This window comes from Culex pipiens, chromosome 3 (assembly GCF_016801865.2).
Source record: "Culex pipiens pallens isolate TS chromosome 3, TS_CPP_V2, whole genome shotgun sequence".
Lineage (NCBI taxonomy): Eukaryota > Metazoa > Arthropoda > Insecta > Diptera > Culicidae > Culex > Culex pipiens.
In genome coordinates this window covers 37637362-37658294 of record NC_068939.1, presented here as the reverse complement: position 1 = coordinate 37658294, position 20933 = coordinate 37637362, and the positions used below count along the sequence as shown (strand labels likewise).

The following is a 20933-nucleotide window of genomic DNA, read 5'->3' as shown; positions in this document are numbered from 1 at the left end:
TCAGAAAAATAAGCTTTATCGCTGTAAACAATAATATCAGCAATCTAAGCTTCATTTTAGGACCCAAACCAGCATCGAACGGCGCGCCCCACTTTCAGCAAATGCGCGCCGTCAAATCCAAAAAGTGTCCACGTGGTTTATGGATGGCCTCATAACGTGATTTGTTCATTTTTAATTCAAAATCTTTATCATCCCGGTACGGGCATCGAACTTACGACCTCTGGATTGGAAGTCAAGTACACCAATACATAGTCGAAAGCTCTGGTCAAGTTTCCAGTGAGCAGTTTGCTCTTTAACATTCCAACTCCCAAGCCCAATTCCCGACTTTTTCCCGACTTTCCCGACTTGAGTGGCCACCCTGCCTACTACACTCAACCCCCGATGGTTGGTCACTTTTTCGTTTGACACTTTTTTAGTTTGTACCCCGTTGGTTGATCAATGTCAAACTAAAAAGTGACGAACTGACACTTTTTACACGGGACACACACTTACTATCCAACCAATCATTTGGTAGTGTGTGTGTGAGCTGCGTGTAAAGAGGGTGTCAAATTAAAAAGTGACCTCGTTCGTTTGACAACAATTGGTGTCAATCCATCGGGGTTTGAGTGTACCTCAATTGTTTTTCAAATTCAGGTTAAAAAGATGCATTGGAACATCCTCAAACATGTGGAGCAAATATTCGAGAGATTTCGACAAAAAATAGAATATCCGGTTTTTAATGATGGACAATTGAGAACAGTATATAAAAAAACATTTAAAAAAAAATACAAAAAAGGTATATTGTTGATGTGAAAAGCTACATTACTGCTGATTAGTAATTGTTCAAATCCCTTTGCATGATGCAATTTTTCCATCGTTTGCTGCAATCAGATTGCAACACGGGGTGACTCATGCATTGCCCGCGAATTATTGCGTCTCAAAAACAAGTACGAACGAGTTTCACCCGTTTCACTTCAGTTTTCACAGATTGTATTGATAGTCTTATAGCAACCAGCAGCGTGAATAGTCGTAACTTCTTGCAATCTAAAATTTAGTTGGCTGAAAAAAAATCTTAGAAATGGAGTCCGCTAAACCGAAAGGAAACTATCGTGGCAAGAAGAAGCCCCAAAGCGGGGATCAGGATGTCCCCGAGGGCACATCCGGCCAAACTGCTGGACCGCCCCAAGGTCAACAGCAGAAGCAGCAAAAGTCCGGCCAAGGTGGGGGCGGCAAGTACAAGTGAGTTGGTTAAGCAACGTGTTGTAATTGTTAGATTTATTGTGGTTTCGGAAATAAATCGAATTTTCACGGCGACTTATCTGACACTACGCTTCGCAAACTTAGCAACTCTAATTCTGAGTGTAACAAGTTGTGTTGAACGCGACGATAAACGTCACTGAAAAAATATTTTGTCGCTCTGGCACCAAATCGAAACGAGCGATTTCCACTCTCGCCGCACTTTTTATCTCCGCCTTTTTCTGTCAAGCTTAATAGCATCAGCGCTTGCGTGATGCCGTTGGAGATTTTGGATGATGATGTTGACCATTTCTGCAGGTAAAAATAGTGCATATTTTATTTTGTTTTTCATTAAATAAACAAAAAAAAGTTGGTTCATACACCGACATAAATTTTCGTCAATCAAAACAATATGGAGGAATCACAACAAAGTTGGCTTACACACTGATCGAGTAATACCACATTGAGCTTGACAGAAAAAGGCGGAGAGAAAAAGTGCGGCGAGAGTGGAAATCGCTCGATTCGGTTTAGTGCCAGAGCGACAATATTAAATGAATACTATTCGCAGGCAAAAACAGCTTCTGAAGCAGCAACAGCAGCAAGATCTTCAACAGCAAACTGGCGAGGTAAGATATAACTTGTCGTATTGGCTAGAAAAAGACGATCAATCCCATTCTACGATCACAGGGCACACAAATATTGTTACCTACAACCAGCAACGCCCCGACCCCACCGTCCCAGCCCATCGAAAAGTCTCTGGCCAAAGTGAAGCTCGACCTTGTTCGTCCGAAGAACTACGGCGTGGCCGGCACCCCTGTCAAGCTCGAGGTCAACTATCTCGCGCTGAACTTGGACAAGCTACCCGCGAAGGCTTATCACTACGACGTGGACATTCAGCCGGCGGCGTCCCGAAAATGGCAACGGGCTTGCTTCAGCCGGTTCCGGGCCGAGGCCCTGCCGAACCGGTTGATTGCGTACGATGGCCACAAGAATGCGTACACGATGCAGCCGATGGACCAGATGGACAAGGTTGGGGTTGCGGTGTCGCTGGATAACCGCGAACGTCGGTTCACGGTGAGCGTGAAGCTTGCGAATGTGGTCGATCTGCGGAGTCTCAAGGGGTAAGTTTTATTGGTCACATTAGGGCTCTGAAAGGTATCACTCTAGAATGGCCGATGGTCGGCCTTGTTTGTTTTAGAAAAACATTAAAATCTTGGTTCAGAAAGCACAAGACAAGATTATTGCACTCGTTAGTAATTTCTCGACTAACGATCAAAGTTTCTCAGTCCAAATATTACGATCGTAATTTTTCGATAGTATAGATAGAGATCATTCAATCGTAAATTCTCGAGAAAATCTCGATATGACCGATTCTTCAGCTCCTTTTCAAAAAAATCCCAAGTTTTTTTCAGCGTTTTGGCTGTAGTGGCAAAATAAAAGAAGAAACCCCCCAATGTTATTACATATTTGGAAAGATAATTGATTTTTCTACAAAGAAATATCATGAAGAATGAACCATATAGTAGGGGCAGGGGGGGCAGAATGGACCGCCTAAGGGAAATGCACCAAAAACCATAGAAAAACATAAAAATTTATGAATCCAGTGTACATAGTAGGCTTATGCTTTGGAATGTTCCCTTCAATGTTGTATACTTGGTTGATGAAAATTTTTTACTTAAAACTATTTTTGAGCCACCTTAAAAAAAAAGTTTTTTCGACTAACTTTCCAGGGTGCGGGGCAGAATGGACCACCCTGCGGGGCAGAATGGGCCACCTTAGAAAACAAGCCATTTCTTCTAATACAACGTTGAAGGGTGATAAGAAATTACTTGAGGGACCTTTACATTATAGTTTCCATGAAATTTGATCACTTTTATAAAAATAGTAACCTGAAAAAACAAAGATTTTTGAAAATTACACTATATGTCGAAAAAAGACACTATTTTTACAACTAAGCGTCGAAACAACTAAAAAATCAACTTTTGTTGCATTAAACGTGATTTGTGAAGCTACCAGGAGTGAAATAATCCATTTAGCTCAAATTTTTTAACTTTTGATTGTTTTTATAAGGCAGGAAAAGGGTGGTCCATTCTGCCCCCAAGTGGATTTTAATTTAACACTTCCACCACCAAGCCTCTAAATGATTTTAAGGTTCCGTTGTTGTTTGTATACCTTGGTAGTAGTATCTAGTAACGTTATAAGCATTGAGCAAACTTTTTCAAACAATCCAACTTTTCAGAAAGCTTATTTAAGAACCTCGAAATAAACAACATTTGCGTGGTTTTGTCAATAAATTTACATTTTTGCTCATAATTCGAAAAATACAATGAATTCAAACGTCGTTTTCGGTATGGTGATGCTATTTGACGTCCTTTATAAGACCCTTGCCTTACAGTTGGTCTAAATCCATTCTAAAGCCCAAAACCAAGGGTGGCCCGTTCTGCCCCCATGGTCCATTCTGCCCCCCTGCCCCTACCTGTGCTTCCCCTGAAATAAAAATGTAGCGTGACGGGACAACATCGTAAAACTGGACTTTTAAAAAGCACGCTACAAAAATTTTTTTTTATGAATTTCTAAAACCTAAAAAAATTAAAATAATTCCGAAATTTCAAACTAAAAAAAACTCTATTTTTTTACCTCGATTTTTTTTAAATATAAAATTTATTAAACTTCAGATTTTTTTGAATGTGTTTAAAAAGGTCGAAGGTTTTTAATTTTATTTGATTATTAACAGTGGCAACGAGCACAATCAAGCGCCAGCGAAGCAATGCTTGGAAGTGGTCTTTGGTACAGCTTCCGACCGTGATCCGAGATTGATTAGGGTAAAACAATTGTATTTTGAGATGGGTCGTTTTTGTTTAACATTCACTATTTGTTATAGTTCAAGAGATCCTGCTACTTTGCGCCACTTAAGCGCATTGATGTCGGTCGAAACGGTCGAAACCACGAACTGTGGTACGGGCTGCACCAATCCTTAATCCTAGGCTCCAAACTGTTTCTGAACATTGACGTTGCCCATAAGGCCTTCCCCTCTGGGGTTCCTGTACTAGATGTTGTCGGAGACGCGGCTTATTTTACCCAGCAGGGTTACCGACTGCGATACCCCGAACTACCGGTCATGCACGTGGGTAGCACCGTGCGGAACATTATGCTGCCGATGGAGCTATGCCAGATTTTGCCGGGTCAAGCTCTGAACAAAAAACATCCGGACGAGTGCACGGCGCAGATCATCAAACTTGCTGCAACGGACGCCCCGACCAGGAAGCGAAAAATCATGGAACTCAGAGATCAAATCAGTTACAGCAACTGCCCAATCATCAAGGAGTTTGGTATTGGCGTTGGGAAAGATTTCGAAGTCATCGACGGAAGAATCATGGCACCACCGTTGATCGAATACAAGAATCGTAGAACTGTTCTGCCTGAGCATGGTCAATGGAGTGCAGACAACGAAGGTTTTATTACCTCCAACCAACGAGAACTACGCTGGATCATCTTGAACCTGGACAGTTATAAGACTCGTCAGAGTGATGTGGATTCATTTGGAAATAACGTGTTCAACGAGTCTCGCAAGAAGGGCATGCAGCTGGAGCCTTTCTCCATGCAAAACAACTATTACGAACCACGCAATACGCGTATGAACATGAAGCAGCTGGAAACCGAATTGGAAAATAGTTTGGGTTATTTTAAAAAGCAACAATTGGATTTCGTTATCGTGGTGATTCCCGGCATTGGTGACCATTACTCCAGGCTCAAGCAAAAGGCAGAATTAGTCGTAGGTGTACTAACATCATGCGTTAAAGGGAATACAGTGAAAAACACGCGTTCTCCCTTGACCGTGGTTAACAATATACTGCTGAAGGTAAGTTCACTTTACGTTCTACACTCCACTTCAACTGATTGAGTTGTATTCCCAGATCAACGGTAAAACCAACGGAACGAACCACGTGGTACAATCACCAGACCCAAAAATCCCACTTATCAAAAAGCGCATCATGTTCGTCGGAGCGGACGTAACCCACCCATCCCCAGAACAATCCACAATTCCCAGCGTAGTTGGTGTTGTCGCCTCGTTCGACCGGAACGGATTCCGCTACAAACCTCACTTCCAACTGCAGGACCCCAAAGAAGAAATGATCCACGGCCTCGAGGCCATCATGCAGACGATGTTGAACAACTACAAGAACAAAAACAACCAACAACTGCCCGAAATGATCCTCTACTACCGGGACGGTGTCTCCGACGGGCAATTTTCGCAGGTTCTCGACATTGAGCTCAACGCGATCAACAGGGCGGTCGCCGCAATGAACCCACCAAGCAAAATCAACGTAACATTTGTCGTTGTTCAAAAGCGCCACCACACGCGCTTCTTCCCCGGACCCAAATGTCCGAAAGAGGGCCAGAACCAGAACGTCCCGCCGGGCACCATCGTGGACAGGTACATTACCACGCCTAAACATTTCCAGTTTTTCCTGACCTCGCACCAGGCGGTCCAGGGTGTGGCGAAGCCCAGCAAGTACACCGTTCTGCACGACGATGAACAGTGGGATCCAGATCAGCTTCAAGCGATTACCTACGCGCTGTGCCACATGTACGCTCGGTGCAATCGATCCGTGTCGTACCCGGCGCCGACCTACTACGCACACTGGGTGGCAGCCCGAGGAAAGGTCTACATTCAGGGGTGAGTTTGATGTTTTTATTTTAGTTTGCATTGGTTTTTTTTAAAAACGATCAACTTTCAGTCGCACCCTCAATATGGCAGAACTTGACCGGGAGAATAGTTTGCTGCGTATAAGACCGGAAATCATCGGAGAGCGGTCAATGTTCTTTATTTAAATATTTTATTCACAAAATAACAGCGACTTTTTGAATGTAACAACAATGATAAATGTTTTATAAAATCACTATATAATATTCTTACAGTTTAGGCATATGTTCTCGTGTTTTTATTTTCAAGAGTATCACAATCCTTCTAATTGAGTCCTAAAATTAAGCTGCAATTTGTGATATTATTGTTTACTAAAAAATCTCAAAGAATACAATTCATGCTTTTTGATATAAGTCGTGGCCTGTATGTAAGTAAGTAAAGTATGTATTCCTGACAGTTTCAAAAAAATATATATATTTCAAAAAGAAACCTTCAAATTTATTGCCATTTTCAATAGATGAAATATTTAATGTTTAAAGGAAATTAAAACTGGAGTTTTTATGAAAAATCTTTTTCTTATACATTTTTACCATTTTTACCAAAATTTTATCTTGTAAACTTCAAACAAAGTTATTGCGCATTTTTGCTGAGATCCACTTGACGTTATAAAATTAAATTAATTTTCAATCAGAAATTTTGTAAGCATCACATTGTTAGCCATATTTTTTTTTTCAGTAGCAAATTTTATTGCATATTTTTATAAAGATCCATTTTAAGAAAAAAAAACATTACTAAATCCACCCTTAGGTGGTTGATGCCTTCCTCACATTTAGAGGGTAATGCTATCCAAAATAGATACAAAGGGTGGACCTTTCAGTGTTCTATCAATGAGCAATTCTCTACGAAATCGGTCTTTTTTCTTCAATTTTAATTTTTGTATTTTTTAATCCGACTGAAACTTTTTTGGTGCCTTCGGTATGCCCAAAGAAGCCATTTTGCATCATTAGTTTGTCCATATAATTTTCCATACAAATTTGGCAGCTGTCCATACAAAAATGATGTATGAAAATTCAAAAATCTGTATCTTTTGAAGGAATTTTTTGATCGATTTGGTGTCTTCGGCAAAGTTGTAGGTATGGATACGTACTACACTGGAAAAAAATAATACACGGTAAAAAAAATTTGGTGATTTTTTTATTTAACTTTTTATCACTAAAACTTGATTTACAAAAAAACACTATTTTTAATTTTTTTTATTTTTTGATATGTTTTAGAGGACATAAAATGCCAACTTTTCAGAAATTTCCAGGTTGTGCAAAAAATCATTGACCGAGTTATGAATTTTTTAATCAATACTGATTTTTTCAAAAAATCGAAATTTTGGTCGTAAAATTTTTCAACTTCATTTTTCGATGTAAAATCAAATTTGCAATCAAAAAGTACTTTAGTGAAATTTTGATAAAGTGCACCGTTTTCAAGTTATAGCCATATTTAAGTGACTTTTTTGAAAATAGTCGCAGTTTTTTATTTTTTAAAATTAGTGCACATGTTTGCCCAGTTTTGAAAAAAATATTTTTGAAAAGCTGAGAAAATTCTCTATATTTTGCTTATTCGGACTTTGTTGATACGACCTTTAGTTGCTGAGATATTGCAATGCAAAGGTTTAAAAACAGGAAAATTGATGTTTTCTAAGTTTCACCCAAACAACCCACCATTTTCTATCGTCAATATCTCAGCAACTAATGGTCCGATTTTCAATGTTAATATATGAAACAATTGTGAAATTTTCCGATCTTTTCGAAAAAAATATTTTCAAAATTTTCAAATCAAGACTAACATTTTAAAAGGGCGTAATATTGAATGTTTGGCCCTTTTGAAATGTTAATCTGGATTTGAAAATTTTGAAAATATTGTTTTCGAAAAGATCGGAAAATTTCATAAATGTTTCATATATTAACATTGAAAATCGGACCATTAGTTGCTGAGATATCGACATTAAAAATATGGTAGGCTGTTTGGGTGAGACTTAGAAAACATCAATTTTCATGTTTTTAAACCTTTGCATTGCAATATCTCAGCAAATAAAGGTCGTATCAACAAAGTCCGAAGAAGCAAAATATATAGAATTTTCTCAACTTTTCAAAAATATTTTTTTCAAAAGTGTGCAAACATGTGCACTAATTTAAAAAAAATAAAAACTGCGACTATTTTCAAAAAAGTCACCTTGCGACCCGGTTCTTGGGCGTTTTTTATATGGAGTTCCTTCCGATCTGCATATCAGCCTTTAGTAAAACAGAAAGGAATACGTGACCAAGAAAAGGTAGAGAACCGTTGTTGCAGAGCAATGTTAGGGTCATATTTGAGCTCAATGACTTGGACTACATTTGAAGATTATGGCATAATTTTTCTCTGGTTTTTTTAGTTTGAAGGAAAATAAAAAAGAACAAACAGTACTGTTGATTAAGCATTGTTACTTTATTTTCCGAATAAATAGGGGAAATGCATTATAAGGATGTTTAAATATTTGTGTGTTCTTTCATGTTCAGCTGCAACTACTGGCGGTGATGCGATTACACTTAGTTTGCTCATGCTCATCAATCTAAAAGCTTTGATTTTGTTTGATTACTTTCTAAATAGAATTTCAAATCGTTCCAAGAACGGATATTTTTATATCATTTTGTTTAAACATTTTATTCTAAATAGGTAAATACTTCGGTGTTGAAACGTCAAGTCGTTCGATATTTTGCTTCAAAATAAATCTATCAAAAAGTGCGATAACTTTTGCTTCTCTAATATTCAAGGCCAATTTCCTTGCCGTGCAGAAATTGATCAGAACATTTTCTTGTTTTTTTTTTCAAGATGCGGTCAAAAAAGCATTTTAAATTGATGCGCAGCGACGATAAATACTTGCATAGCTATAATTAGGAAGATAAATAACGGCATTCGTAGAAATCGCGGTTTCGATTGTTGGAGTTTAGCAGTTAAATGTAGGTTTTATTATTAATGCAAATGTCAAGAAATAAAACACATAGTTGTTTAGTTCTGGAACAGGGTTCGCGTAAACTCCACGTAGTCCAGGGCGCCCGTGACGGGGTGTCCCGTCTTGGGGTCGTTGAACGGTTTCATCCGCTGGACGCAGTAGTCCGCCATGTCCTTGGTGAGGTTCTGCCGGAAAGGAAAGAGAATGGGGTTAGAATTGTAAGTGCTTCCAGTGCGGGCAGGTTCTGTCTTACAGAGTAGAGTTCATCCTTGGTGACGTAGGGGCGGTCGGAGGCGGTGATGGCGCGGAACGCGTTCTCGATTTCCTCGTAGCTCTGGACGTTCTCCGTTTCCTTGGAAATCATGAAGGCGATGTACTCCTGCAGGGACACCTGGCCGTCGCGGTTCGGGTCGACCACGTTCAGGATCTCCTCGAACTCGGGGTCGGGCTGGCCCTCCTCCACCATGGGCAGATCGTAGCCGAGGGCGCGCAGGCAGGACTTGAACTCCTGGTGGTTGAGTTTGCCGCTCTTGTCCTTGTCAAAGTGCTTGAACATCATCGAGAACTCCTTGAGCGAGTCTTCCGAAACGCCAGACTGGTTGCGGGCCTGGATTTGCTGCTTGAGGTTGTGCTGCATGCGCATCGCCAGTTGGTCCAGCTGGTCCCACTGTTGGGCCAGCCCGACCGTGGAGTGTTCCGTGTAGCGATTGTCCAGGATGAGGTGCTCCTCGAGCGTTGCGCCGAGCTCTTCAATCTTCTTGAGGTCACCCCGGCGGGCGCGGATTTCGTTGGCCTTGTGGCAGAGGGCCTCGAACTGCTCCTCCAGCGTGCCGGAACCGTCCATGAGGGAAGTTCTGAGGAAAATGGAAATGATTAGACGCGTTGAAGCAACACCGTTTTCCAGCGATCAACACAGTTTTGTTAGCCCGAGTTTGCATTTGGCAGCCGTTATGCGAGATTAAAGGGTTTTGCGACGCGCACTCAGCGAATAATTACAACGTTTAGTGCGGCTGCAGCTACACTCAAGTTCAAAAGACAACTCCCACAACTCGTTTACCCGTTGATGTCCCATCCCAGAATGGCGTATCTTTACGTTCGACGACGATGATGAAGATGGAGATGGATGGAACCCCGAGGAGAAATATAAACGTAGTCACGTTAATTGCTGAAATTTAAACACTTTTCACACTAAACTAGCGTCCAGTCTTACCTCGTCTCGGTCAACCACTGGTGGAACAGGTTCGCGTGCTTGGCAAACTCCTTGCGCAGCTTGTCGTTCTCCTCCTGGCGGTGCACCTCCTTGGCCAGCTCGGCGTCGCGCTCCTCGATGATCTTCTGCAGGTTGCGCCAGGTGTCCTCCAGCGCCTCCATCGTGAACCACGTGTACGGATTGGGTCCCACGTTGAAGCTCTTAATCTTGCGGTCCAGATCGGCCAGCGCCTGGAAGTCGTACTGGGCGCTCGACAGCGACGCCTGGAACTGGGCGTGAGCCGCACGCAGGGCGGTAATTTCCTCGATCGAGTTGCAGCGCACCGGGTCGGTCAGATCCTCCTCGGCGTTCTCGAACCACGAGTTAAAGGCGGACGCCTTCTTGGCAAAGGTCAGGTAGAGGTCCTCGATCTGGCGGAACTGCTCCTGCATGCCGAGCAGACGGTACTTGCGGGCCTCCGAATCGGTACGCAGCTTCTGCCAGCGGGTCAGCACGTCCTCGTGGCGCTTCAGGATGGCCGCCGACTGGGCGTGGCTTGCGCTAATCAGCTGATCCTTCAGGGCCGTGATGTTGTGGATTCCTTCCTGCTCAAACGCGGAGAGACCTGGAACAAAGACAAAATGAGTAACAGTTTACTAACCTAAGGCTCATCAATCAAGACTCACCGGCATCGAATGTCTCCTGCTTGGTGAGCAGCGTCTGAACCGTGGACAGATCACGGCCGAACTCCTCCGACTTGACGTGGTTCTCCTTGTCGGCGATCCAGCTCTCGACGACGTCGGCCTTCCACATAAACTGCAGGTAGGCAAAGTTGTCGAGCAGGGCGTTCTTGCGGCGGGTGGCCAGCGCCTGCAGGTTCTCCAGCTTCTTGTCCAGCTGGGCGCACCGCTGCGAGATGCTCTCGCCGTGGTGGTTGTTGTTCGTGACCAGCGTTTGGCCGTTGTCGCGGATGTCCGAGCAGCGGTCCCGGTGGGCGGCAAAGTCCGTCTCGAAGGCGTCGTGCTTCTTCAGCAGACCCTGGACGGCGGCCATCGAATCGCCGTAGTCCTCAACCGACAGCAGCTGCTGCTTCTCGGTGATCCAGGCTTCCTCTTCTTCGACCTTGGCCAGGAACTGCTGGTAGATCAGGGATTCGTCCAACTTTTGGCCACGAGTGGCTGCAAGACCCTTCAGTTCAGCCCAGGCTTGGTTGAGGGCCTTCAGGCGCTGCTCAATCTCCGGAACGCCGAGGTTCGACACGTCCATCAGCTTCTCGCCAGCTTCCTGGACAGCCTGGATGGCCGGTTCGTGCGAGGCCAGTTCAGCCTCCAGACGCTTGTGCTTCTTCTTCAAGTTCTGCACGCCCGTCAAATCGCGACCATAGTCATCCGAACCGACGAGCAGTTTTTTCTCCTTGATCCAAGACTCTTCATCGGCAATATCGCGGAAGAACTGGTGCAGCGTGTTGGCTTCGTTCAGGCGAGCCTGGCGATGGGCGGCCAAGTTGCAGATGCGTTCGTAACGCTCGTTAATCGACTGACGCTTCTCCTGGATTCCGGCGCTATCAAACTGGCCACTCTCGACCAGCGAATCCGCTTGCGCGTTCATGTCCTTGATGCGATCTTCGTGCGCGTGAATGTCGGCCTCAACCAGCTGGTGCTTCTTCATCAGATTCTGCACCGAAGCCAGATCCTTGCCGGCATCTTCCGACGTCAGCAGACTCTCGACTTCACCCAGCCAAAAGTCCAGATCCTTAACCGCAGCAATGTACGTACGCTGCTTGTTGGCCTCCTTCAGCTTCAGCGACTTCTCCGTCGTCTTCTGAGTCAGATATTCCCACTGGTCGGCAATCTGAGTCAGTCGCTTCTGCACGGCGTCCTCAGATCCACTGCACTGGTTCTTGTCAATCAAGTTACTTCCCATAGCCAGCACGCTCTGGATCCTATCGGCATTCGCAGCGAGTTCCGCCTCGAACGCCTGGTGCTTCTGGTGCTTGGACTGAATGTTGGCCGGATCCTTGTAGCTCTCCTCCGTCGCCAGCTGCAACTTCTCCGCGATCCAGTTCTCAATCTCATCGGCATCGCGCGAGAACTGTTGCAGCGTCTGCTCATCGCCCAGCCGCGATCGCTTCTCGATCAGATCTTCCTTCAGGTGACGCCAGCGGTCCAACACCTCCGAACGCTTGTCATCGATCAGCTTTCCGGCGTAGTGCTCCTGCGCGATCAACTGATCCGCCAACACCTGCAGCGCTCCGATCTTCTCCTCATGCCCGTTGATCGCCTTGTCAAAGTCCTCGTGCTTCTTGATCAACGCCTCCACGTTATCGCCCTTCGAGTCAACCTCCTCCGCATTCAGGAACGCCTCCCGGGCGCTCATCCAGTTTTCGGCCTGCTCGCAATCGCGCAGGTACAGCTGCAGGTCCAGGTTCTGGTCCAGCTGCAGCCGACGGGCCGTCCATGCCTGCTCGAGCTCCTCCCGCGACTTGGACAGATTCTCGATCTTCTCCTGGATTTCAGGCGACGCGTAGTGGTTCGCCTGCAGCAGCTCGGCGCCGAACTGCTCGAACGCGGCAAACGTTCCGGCGCGGGCATCCACCTCGGTGCGGTGTTCCTATATTTGAGTTGATCGCGGTCACACACGAAGCGAAACGGAAACGAAGATTAGTGGTACGTTGGGGAACTGCGGCTGCTAGGAAGTACACCTCTAAGCTATATGATTGCAACGAAGATTTGCCTTTCATTAGAAAGCGATTCGTCGATGGCTTGACCTCATAGCGCATAGACAAACAGACGTCAATCGTTGAAATTTTTTAACAAAAATCCATCCATCAATCCATCACCAGAGCCTTCTGGTTGTGAAAATGTATTCCAGCAACTGTCAAACGCGCGTGTCAACGCGCTAAGGTGCATTTAAACGTGGTGATTAGTTATTGCATTCGATCGTAATTTCTCGATCTACCATCGACAAATTACGACCCGCGGTCGAGAAAATCTCCATATGGGTTCGAAGCTCGCATTCAAAACTTTATTCATTATTTTCAGAAATTTCAATTTTTTACAGATTTCAAAAATTTCATTAAATTCAATAATTAAAAAAACAAGATCTTGAAAAAAATTAAAAATTGCAAAGGTCCAAAATTTAAGTTTAAAAAAATTTCAAAAATTTAAAACTTTTGGAAATCTGAAGAAAAAAATCATTTTTTTGAATTCAAACTTTTTAAAAATTTAAAAAATTTCAAAAATATTTAAAAAATTAAAAATTTAGAAAAATTACATAAATATTTAGGCCGATGCAAATATTTTTCAAAGTTTATATCGCCCCTCCCACCCCCTCCCCCCCTTCAAAGTTTGCCTGAAAAATCAGGGGGCAAAAAAATAATTTTTCAAAAAACTTCAAAATTTTAATGAAAATTAAAGTTCAACCAACTGAAAACCAGTTAAAGTGCATTTTCCCGCGTTTATAATTATATTTAGCATGTTTGAACTCCTTTGAAAACATTTTAAATTTTCATGAAATACGTATGTACAGTCTCACAGAAAAAAAAAATGAGGAAAAAAAACATTCCGTCAATACCTTGATATTTTCAAAACTAATGATTGGAAAGAAACTGTACGCCTGTAAAAAGCATTTTAAAACACTTTTTTCATCCATATATTGAAACCTAGGCTTGTAATTTAAATTTTTATATTTTTATATTTTTTGCCAACCTCGAATTTGGTCAGAGCCGAGGGACATAAACTTTGAAAAATAAACTTCCTTAATTTTTCAAAAAATTTAAAATTAAAATTAAATAAAATTTATTTTTTATAAACATTTCAAACATTTTAAAAATTTCATAGGATTTAAAAATTTCAAAAGATTTAAAATTTATAGCAAAAAAAAAATTTGATCAGTCTATAAACATAGACCATGATTATTAGGCAAAAGTTTTATTTTTTTTAAATTTCAAAATTAAAAAAAAATAAAAATTACAAAAATTTAAAAACTACACAAATTCTAAGGATTAAAAATATCACAATTTTTTTTAATTACAAAAGTTATTTTTTTTAATTTTAAGAAAATTTAAACATTTTATTTTTTTTTAATTAAAAAAAAACATTTTTTTTAATTTGCAACAAATTTAAAAATTCTAAAAAATCAAAAATTTCCCAAATTTCAAAACTATCAAAAAAAATTATAATCCAAAACAAGTTTAATTTTTTTTTTCTGATTGTTAAAGTTTCCAAAAATTATACTTTTTTAATTCAAAAATTCAAAAATAAAAAAAATGTTTTTTTTAATTTCAAAAATTAAAGAAAACTTTTTTTTTAATTTCAAAAATTAAAAGAAAAGTTTTTTTTTAATTTTAAACATTTTAAAAATTTTAAATATTAAAAAAAATAAAATGTCATTTTTTTATAATTTTTTATAATTTCCAAAAACTTCACTTTTTATTAAAATTTATTTTGGTTTTCTTTTAAAATAATTTAAATTGTTTTTTTTTTCAATTTCTAAGAGTTAAAAAAGTGTTTTTTAGAGAAAATTTTACTCCATTCCTAAAAAAAAAAATTTGAATTTTTTCAAAATTTTTAAAATTAAGAAAAAAATATTTTTTTTTTTTAAATTTTGATGTTTTTTATGTTTTTTAAATTAGAAAAAAATGTAAAATTTTTAGAAATTTTATTTTTTTATCCTTAAGAAATTTTGGAGATTTTTGATTTTTTTTTATGTTTTTAAGATTTTTTGAAATATAAAAGACATGAATTTAGATTTTTTAAATTTTGTTATTTTTCACATTAAAAAAATATTGAACTCAGTTTTTTTAATATTCCGTTTACAGAAAAAAATAAAAAAAAAATGGTATTACAAATTACGATCGTGATTTCTCAACAGTAAAATTACGATAATTTGTCGATGTGAAATCGTAATTTGTCGATTGTAGATCGAGATTTTTCGATGGTAAGTCGTAATCTTACTATCGAAAAATCTCGATCGTGAGTCAAGAAATTACGATCGAATCCAATAATCACCACGAAAACCGCTGTGGTGAGTTTTTTTTATCTTTGAAATTGACCGTTGATGGATTTGAAAGAAATGTACGGCTGTTTGACTTGCGTCAGGAGATCATGACAGAGACGAGACAGTAAAAAACAAAACACATAACGGAATGGTGGGTTGGTTTTTTGGTTGGTGTGGTGAGAACATGATTTCCTAACGGGTTTCATGGACGACAAACGAAAACAACAAGAACAACACCACGCACACGTTTGAACACAATGAAGCGTGTAGTAAGCGAATGAACAAATCATATGATTTTATTAGAGAGAAAAGGTAAGAAGAAGCGATTTGGCGAAGATTATTTGGATGATTTTTTTTTGGATGTGTTTTTTTGTTGTTGTGTGTATTGCCTTGTAAGTGAACGAGTAAAGTTTCGCCGTAGCCCTGGTATGCCTTTGGTTAAGTCACTAAAACGCGCTAGGTTTGATTAAATTTAGCCAGCCAATTAAGTCTAAAATTTCTTACAAATTATACAAGAAAATAAACGTAACAAAATGTAATTTTGCAACGGAAGAGTATCGTTCGACGAGGTGCCAATCAATTGAACAAGTTACGGAAAGTGAACCACAAAACATAAAACGAATCGGATTAGAACAAAAACAGCGTATTTTTTGTTGCCTTTCTTGCAAACTTGCTCGAAAGTTAATTACAACCAAGAGTTAAAACAACAGATTAGATGGTGGGTAGTACAATAGATATAAATAGAGAAAGAGAGAGCGTTTTATTTTTGTTTGGTTGTGAGCTTAATCTTTACTCGGTCGTATACCTGCGGGATACCGTAACGAAAATCAATTTCAGCACGATGATTCTGAAGGAAGATTGAAATTTAGAATTTAGAATTGATGTTGGCTTCGAATAATTGGTTTTGTCTTATAGTAGAAGGGAGGGGTGTGTGTGTGTGATACTGAACGGAAACAGAACAGAAACTCATGGAGAACACACACACTGGAGTAACAATGGGAACACTGACAAAGTAAGAAAAACTTCAAGAAGACGTATCACAAATGGAAGATTGTGGAACATTTCCACGAAGCAACGAAACAACTCACCTGATGTCTCTCGATCAGCGCTTCCGCACCGGTGACGTCGTTTGCGAGCTCCTCCGACGTGACCAGGCCCATCATCGAGCTGATCCACGCCATCAGGTCGCGGTAATCGCTCAGGAAACGCTGCAGATCGTACGAGTCGAGCAGCTTCTCCTTGCGCTGCTGCGCCTTTCCGACGACCTGCTGCCACTCCTCGTTGATCTCCTTCTGCTTGGCGTACGTCTGTTCGGCCGTGTCCGGGTGGGACTGCATCAGCCGGTTGGCGGTTTCGTCCAGCTGACGGATCTTGTCGCGCAGGGCGGCCAAGTCACGCTCCAGCCCTTCGTGCTTGCGTTGAAGCGTCTGCACGCCACGCAGGTCCTTGCCGAGGTCGTCGTTCGTCAGAGCGTTGTCCTTCTCGGCGATCCAGTCCTTGGTTTCGTCAACGTCACGGTGGAACCGCTGGACCTCGTGCGCCGATCCGAGCTGGCTGGCACGCTCCTGGGTAATGTTCTGCAGCGTGGCCCACTCCTCGTTCAGGGTTTGAATTTGGGTCTTGATCTTCAGCGCAGCTTCGGTTTGACCGAGCGAAGTCAGCTGCACGGCGATCTCGTTCAACTTGGCCAGACGAACCTCGTTGGCCTTCAGATCGTCGTTAAAGTCGTCAAACTTCTTCTGCATCACTTCGACCTCCTCCAAGTCTTCACCGACATCCTTGATCTGGGCGTGGCTCTCCTTGTCCTTGATCCAAGCGGACAGATCGGCGGCCTCACGCACCAGAACGTACGCCTTGACGGTTTCGTTCAGCTTGTTCTGGCGTTCGCGAGCCAGCGCCAGCAGGTTGTCGTACTGGCTGTTGATCTGCGACTGACGCTTCGCAATCGAGTGTCCATCGACGAGATTTTGCTGGCTGGCACTTAGACCGGGGTCGATCTTCTTGATGTAAGCCGCCGGGACGAATCCTTGGCGATCGTTCACCTCAACCTTCCACCAGTCCTTGTTGTTGGAGTTCAACAAAGTCAGCACGTCACCCTTCTTCATGGAAACCTCACGCGGTGACTTTTCCGTGTAATCATACAGCGCCATGACGCACTCCTTGCCGGTAATGTCCACGACCGGAGTCTCCTGCTGACGGCAGTTCTTGGCTTGCTCTTGCAGCGCTTGAATGGTATTTCCGAACGCTTCCAAATCGGACACCAGAGCTTCGTGCTTCTTCAGCAGAGCCTCCGACGAGTCTTCGTCCTTGCCGTAGTCCTGGTTGGACACGAGCGGTTCCTTCTCGCGCATCCACGATTCCGCCTCGTTGGCATCGGCAAAGTATTGGTGCGCCTGCAGAGAGTCCTCCAGATCCTGCTTACGCTGGGTCGACTTCTCCTTCAGCGAGTTCCACTGGTCCTTGAGCGTGTCCAACCGCTGCTTGATGTCCTCCGTGGCGAAGGACTGTTCCGCAAGCATCTGCTCTCCGTTGGAAATCACTCCCATCGCACGGTTCTCGTGGTTGTTGATCTCAGCCAAGACGGCCTGATGCTTCTTGATCAAGTTCTGCACACCAATCAGGTCACGACCACGGTTGGTCGAAGCCGCCACCGGTTCCTTCTCGCGAATCCAAGCTGCCTCATCCTCCAGATCCCGGAACAGTTGCTGAACCTGCAGTGAATCCAGCATACGCTGCTTGCGCTCCGCCATCGGTGTGGCCAACGCTCCGTAACGCTTGGACAGAGCACTCTCCTTGTTACGGATGTTGTCCGCATCAAAGTGGCCACTCTCGACGAACTTGTTCGCGGCGACCTTGATTCCCTCGATACGATCCTGATGGGCCATCACGTCAGCCTCCAGCAGAGCGTGCTTCTTCTGCAGATTCTGCACGCTCGTCAGATCCTTGCCGTAATCTTCGGACATGAGCTGTCCCTCAACTTCGCTCAGCCACAGCTCAATATCTTCGACGGTACGGTTGAACTGCTGCTGCTGGGAAGCTTCCTGCAGCTTGCAGCCCTTCTTGTCCGAAGCTTGGACCAGCGATTCCCACAGCGTCACGATCTCCTGCATGCGCGAGTTGATCTGATCGGCGGCGTAATGGTTCTTCTCGATCAGGTTCTGCCCGTTGGTGGTGATGTCCTCGATGCGACTCTTGTTCGCGGTCAGCTCATGCTCGAAGTTGGTGTGCTTCTGGACCTTTCCGTTCAAGTTGGTCGGATCCAGATAGCTGTCGTCCGTGGCGAACTTGAGCTTCTCGCTGATCCAGCCCTTGGTCTCGTCGCAGTCACGTTCAAACTGCTGCAGACCACTCGAGTCTTCCAACAGCTGACGACGGATCGACGATTTCTCCATCAAAGCCGAACGGCGAGCCAACAGCATCGAACGACGCTGGGCCACATCATCGGCGGCGTAGTGCTGGCCATCGATGAGCTTAGTGGCGAACACGTCCAACGCCTTGATCTTCTCCTCCTGCGCGGCCAGACTCTTCTCAAAGTCCTCGTGCTTCTTGATGAGAGCCTCAACCGAGTCCAGCGAATCGCCCAGATCTTCGTTGGCGAGGAACGCCTCCTGCTTAGCCATCCAGGTGTCGGCCTGCTCGGTATCGCGGTAGAACAGCTGCAGATCCATGCACTGCTCGTACAAGATGCGACGATCCTCCCACAGCGACAGCAGCGAACTCTTGTCACTCTCGAGGGCGGCCAGCTTTTCCTGAACTTCAGCAGCGGCGTAATGTTCACGCTCCAGCAGTTGACGGCCGGCTTCGGTGGTCACCTTGAAGCTGTCTCCACGGGCGTCAATTTCGCCCTTGTGCTCCTGGTGGCGTTCCAGCAGGGCCTCGGCTCCGGCAACGTCCTTTGCGAGCTCGTCCGCCGAAATGATGGCCTTCATGCCGTTGATCCAGGACACCAGATCGCGGAAATCAGCCAGGAAGCGGTGCAGGAAGTACGATTCGTCCAACTTCTGCTTGCGCTCCTTGGCCTTGGCCGTCAGGGATTGCCAGTAGGCAGCGATTTCCGCCTGCTTCTCACGGATCTGATCGCTGTGATCAGCGTGGATGCTGCACAAACGACCGGCTTCCGCTCCCAGCGTGGCGACCTTGTCTTCCAGCGCGGCCAAATCACGCTCGACGCCCTCGTGCTTGCGCTGCAGAGCCTGCACGCTGGCCAAGTCACGGCCGTAATCGTCCGACGACAGAACGACGTCCTTCTCGGCAATCCACGCAACGGTTTCGTCCGCATCACGGTTGAAACGTTGGATCTCGTGCGCTCCAAACAGCTTCTCCTGGCGCAGAATGGCCAGCTGCTTCAGACGCTGCCAGGCTTCGTTCAGCTCCTCCTTCTTGCGCGTAATGGTGTCGCGTTCCGGATGTCCGTTGGACAGCAGCTTATCAGCGAGCTCGTTGACCTCCGTCACACGGTACTCCTGCGAGGCCATGTCCTTCTGGAACTCGTCAAACTTGCGCTGCAACACCTCGACGTGCTCGAGATCCTGGCCAAACTCGTCGGCCGTAACGAACGCCTCCTTGTCCTTGATCCAGAACATGACCTCCTCGCAGTGGCGCAAGAACTGCACCAACACCAGAGCCTGCTGCAGCTTCATGCCCTTTTCGGCCAGCCGCGACAGCAGCATCTCCCACAGACGGTGCAACTCATCCAGCCGACGCTGGATCGTCTCCGAAGCAAAGTGCTGCTGGTTAATCATCTCCTGGCCGGTGTTGTCCAACACGACGATCGCATTGCTATGGGCCGAAACTTCCGCCTCGAACGCCTGATGCTTCTGGATCTTGGCCTGCAGATTGGTCGGATCGCGGTAGCTCTCCTCCGACGCGGCCTGCAGCTTCTCGTGGATCCAGCTCTCCAGCTCGTCCGAGTCGCGCTTAAAGTACTGGAAGCGACGCGAGTCCTCCAGCTTCTCGCGCTTGTGGCGCGTCTCCACCTTGAACTCATTGTACCGGCTGAGCACCTGCTCACGGCGCTCCTGGATGTCCTCGGCACTCTCGAGGATCTTTACCTCCTTGGGGGTAAACTGCTCCATGATTTCTCGTCTTCTTGCCCTCTCGACAGTTAATCAAACCTGAAAAATTTGAAACACGATTTTACGCTGATGATCTCATCGTCCAATTAGCAGCACCAAACTTACCTTGTGCTGTGTGTGTACTTTTGTTATCTTTCGTCGTGGTTGTGTGCTATCAGCAAACTCCGCCTTTATCACGTGTGGTGTCGTTTTTCGAATTCTTTCGCTACGAAGTAACGCAACTTGCCTGTAATGAAATTCAATGTGGTCAGAAAAGGAAAATGGCAAATCACCCAACAAAGAGAGCCCAAAAGTGCTTTCTACTTTTCACCAATTTGTCTTCGTCGCCGGTGCGCTGCTGCTGAGGAATTCATTTGCTTTAGTGAGAGGAAAAATCGATAACGCGCAAAAACGAGGAGAGAGTTTTCGGACTAACAAAAACTGAACCTGCTTTAAATCTATATCAAACTTTATTGACAAGTACGGTATATATCATTCAATAATTTAATGCTTCTCTGCCCTATTCCGGCCTCATTCTCGTTATTCTGCACAAATCTATAATCGGTCACAATCTCCCTAATTTTAAGTAATCTTGTTTGTTTTCACTAGGATTTATACACTTAGTTCTCACTTTATTTTCCTCATATTACGATTCGACTTGTTCCGTGTGTGTGTGTTTGTTGTCTCCCTTTAACCATTCTACGTAAATTTAACGTTAGTAATCTGTTACGCACCCTAGTCAACTTTCGTCTACTCTCTACAAACGAGATTCACCTCCTCCTCCTCCTCCAATTGTTTTGTGGGGGTGGGTGTTTAAGTGTCACAACTACCGAGTTTTGCGGCTAAGGATAA

At 43.9% G+C, this 20933-nt stretch overlaps 2 protein-coding genes across 5 annotated transcripts in view; one reads left to right on the top strand and one right to left on the bottom strand.

The window, feature by feature from the left end:
• Positions 1 to 983: 983 nt before the first annotated feature.
• Positions 984 to 6145, top strand: LOC120415776 (protein argonaute-2-like). The gene is made up of 7 exons (XM_039577398.2): positions 984 to 1218; positions 1784 to 1841; positions 1903 to 2336; positions 3950 to 4037; positions 4097 to 5074; positions 5130 to 5893; positions 5955 to 6145. The coding sequence occupies exons 1-7, from the start codon at positions 1058 to 1060 to the stop codon at positions 6046 to 6048; spliced, it is 2577 nt and encodes an 858-aa protein (XP_039433332.1). The 5' UTR covers positions 984 to 1057; the 3' UTR covers positions 6049 to 6145.
• A 2166-nt stretch (positions 6146 to 8311) lies between these two features.
• Positions 8312 to 20933, bottom strand: part of LOC120415774 (spectrin alpha chain) — a 30710-nt gene continuing 18088 nt past the window's right edge. Inside the window, exons 2-9 of one of the 4 annotated variants that reach the window (XM_039577390.2) lie at positions 20208 to 20328; positions 16116 to 20141; positions 15833 to 15874; positions 10716 to 12639; positions 10051 to 10654; positions 9898 to 9927; positions 9094 to 9694; positions 8312 to 9025 (exon numbers count right to left, since the gene is read on the bottom strand). In XM_039577390.2, coding sequence (XP_039433324.1) covers positions 8897 to 9025; positions 9094 to 9694; positions 9898 to 9927; positions 10051 to 10654; positions 10716 to 12639; positions 15833 to 15874; positions 16116 to 20102 — 7317 coding nt within the window. In that variant the 5' untranslated portion in view covers positions 20103 to 20141; positions 20208 to 20328 and the 3' untranslated portion in view covers positions 8312 to 8896. The remainder of the gene's footprint in view (positions 9026 to 9093; positions 9695 to 9897; positions 9928 to 10050; positions 10655 to 10715; positions 12640 to 15832; positions 15875 to 16115; positions 20142 to 20207; positions 20329 to 20933) is intronic. The other 3 variants (XM_039577391.2, XM_039577393.2, XM_039577394.2) reach the window with 3 other exon arrangements.

Bases quoted from the DNA above. Each gene is read 5' to 3' on its own strand.
- LOC120415776 (XM_039577398.2), top strand. From the start codon at position 1,058: ATGGAGTCCGCTAAACCGAAAGGAAACTATCGTGGCAAGAAGAAGCCC. The intron at 1,219-1,783 runs GTGAGTTGGTTA...TACTATTCGCAG, and splicing joins GGTGGGGGCGGCAAGTACAA to GCAAAAACAGCTTCTGAAGC. The intron at 4,038-4,096 runs GTAAAACAATTG...TATTTGTTATAG, and splicing joins GTGATCCGAGATTGATTAGG to TTCAAGAGATCCTGCTACTT.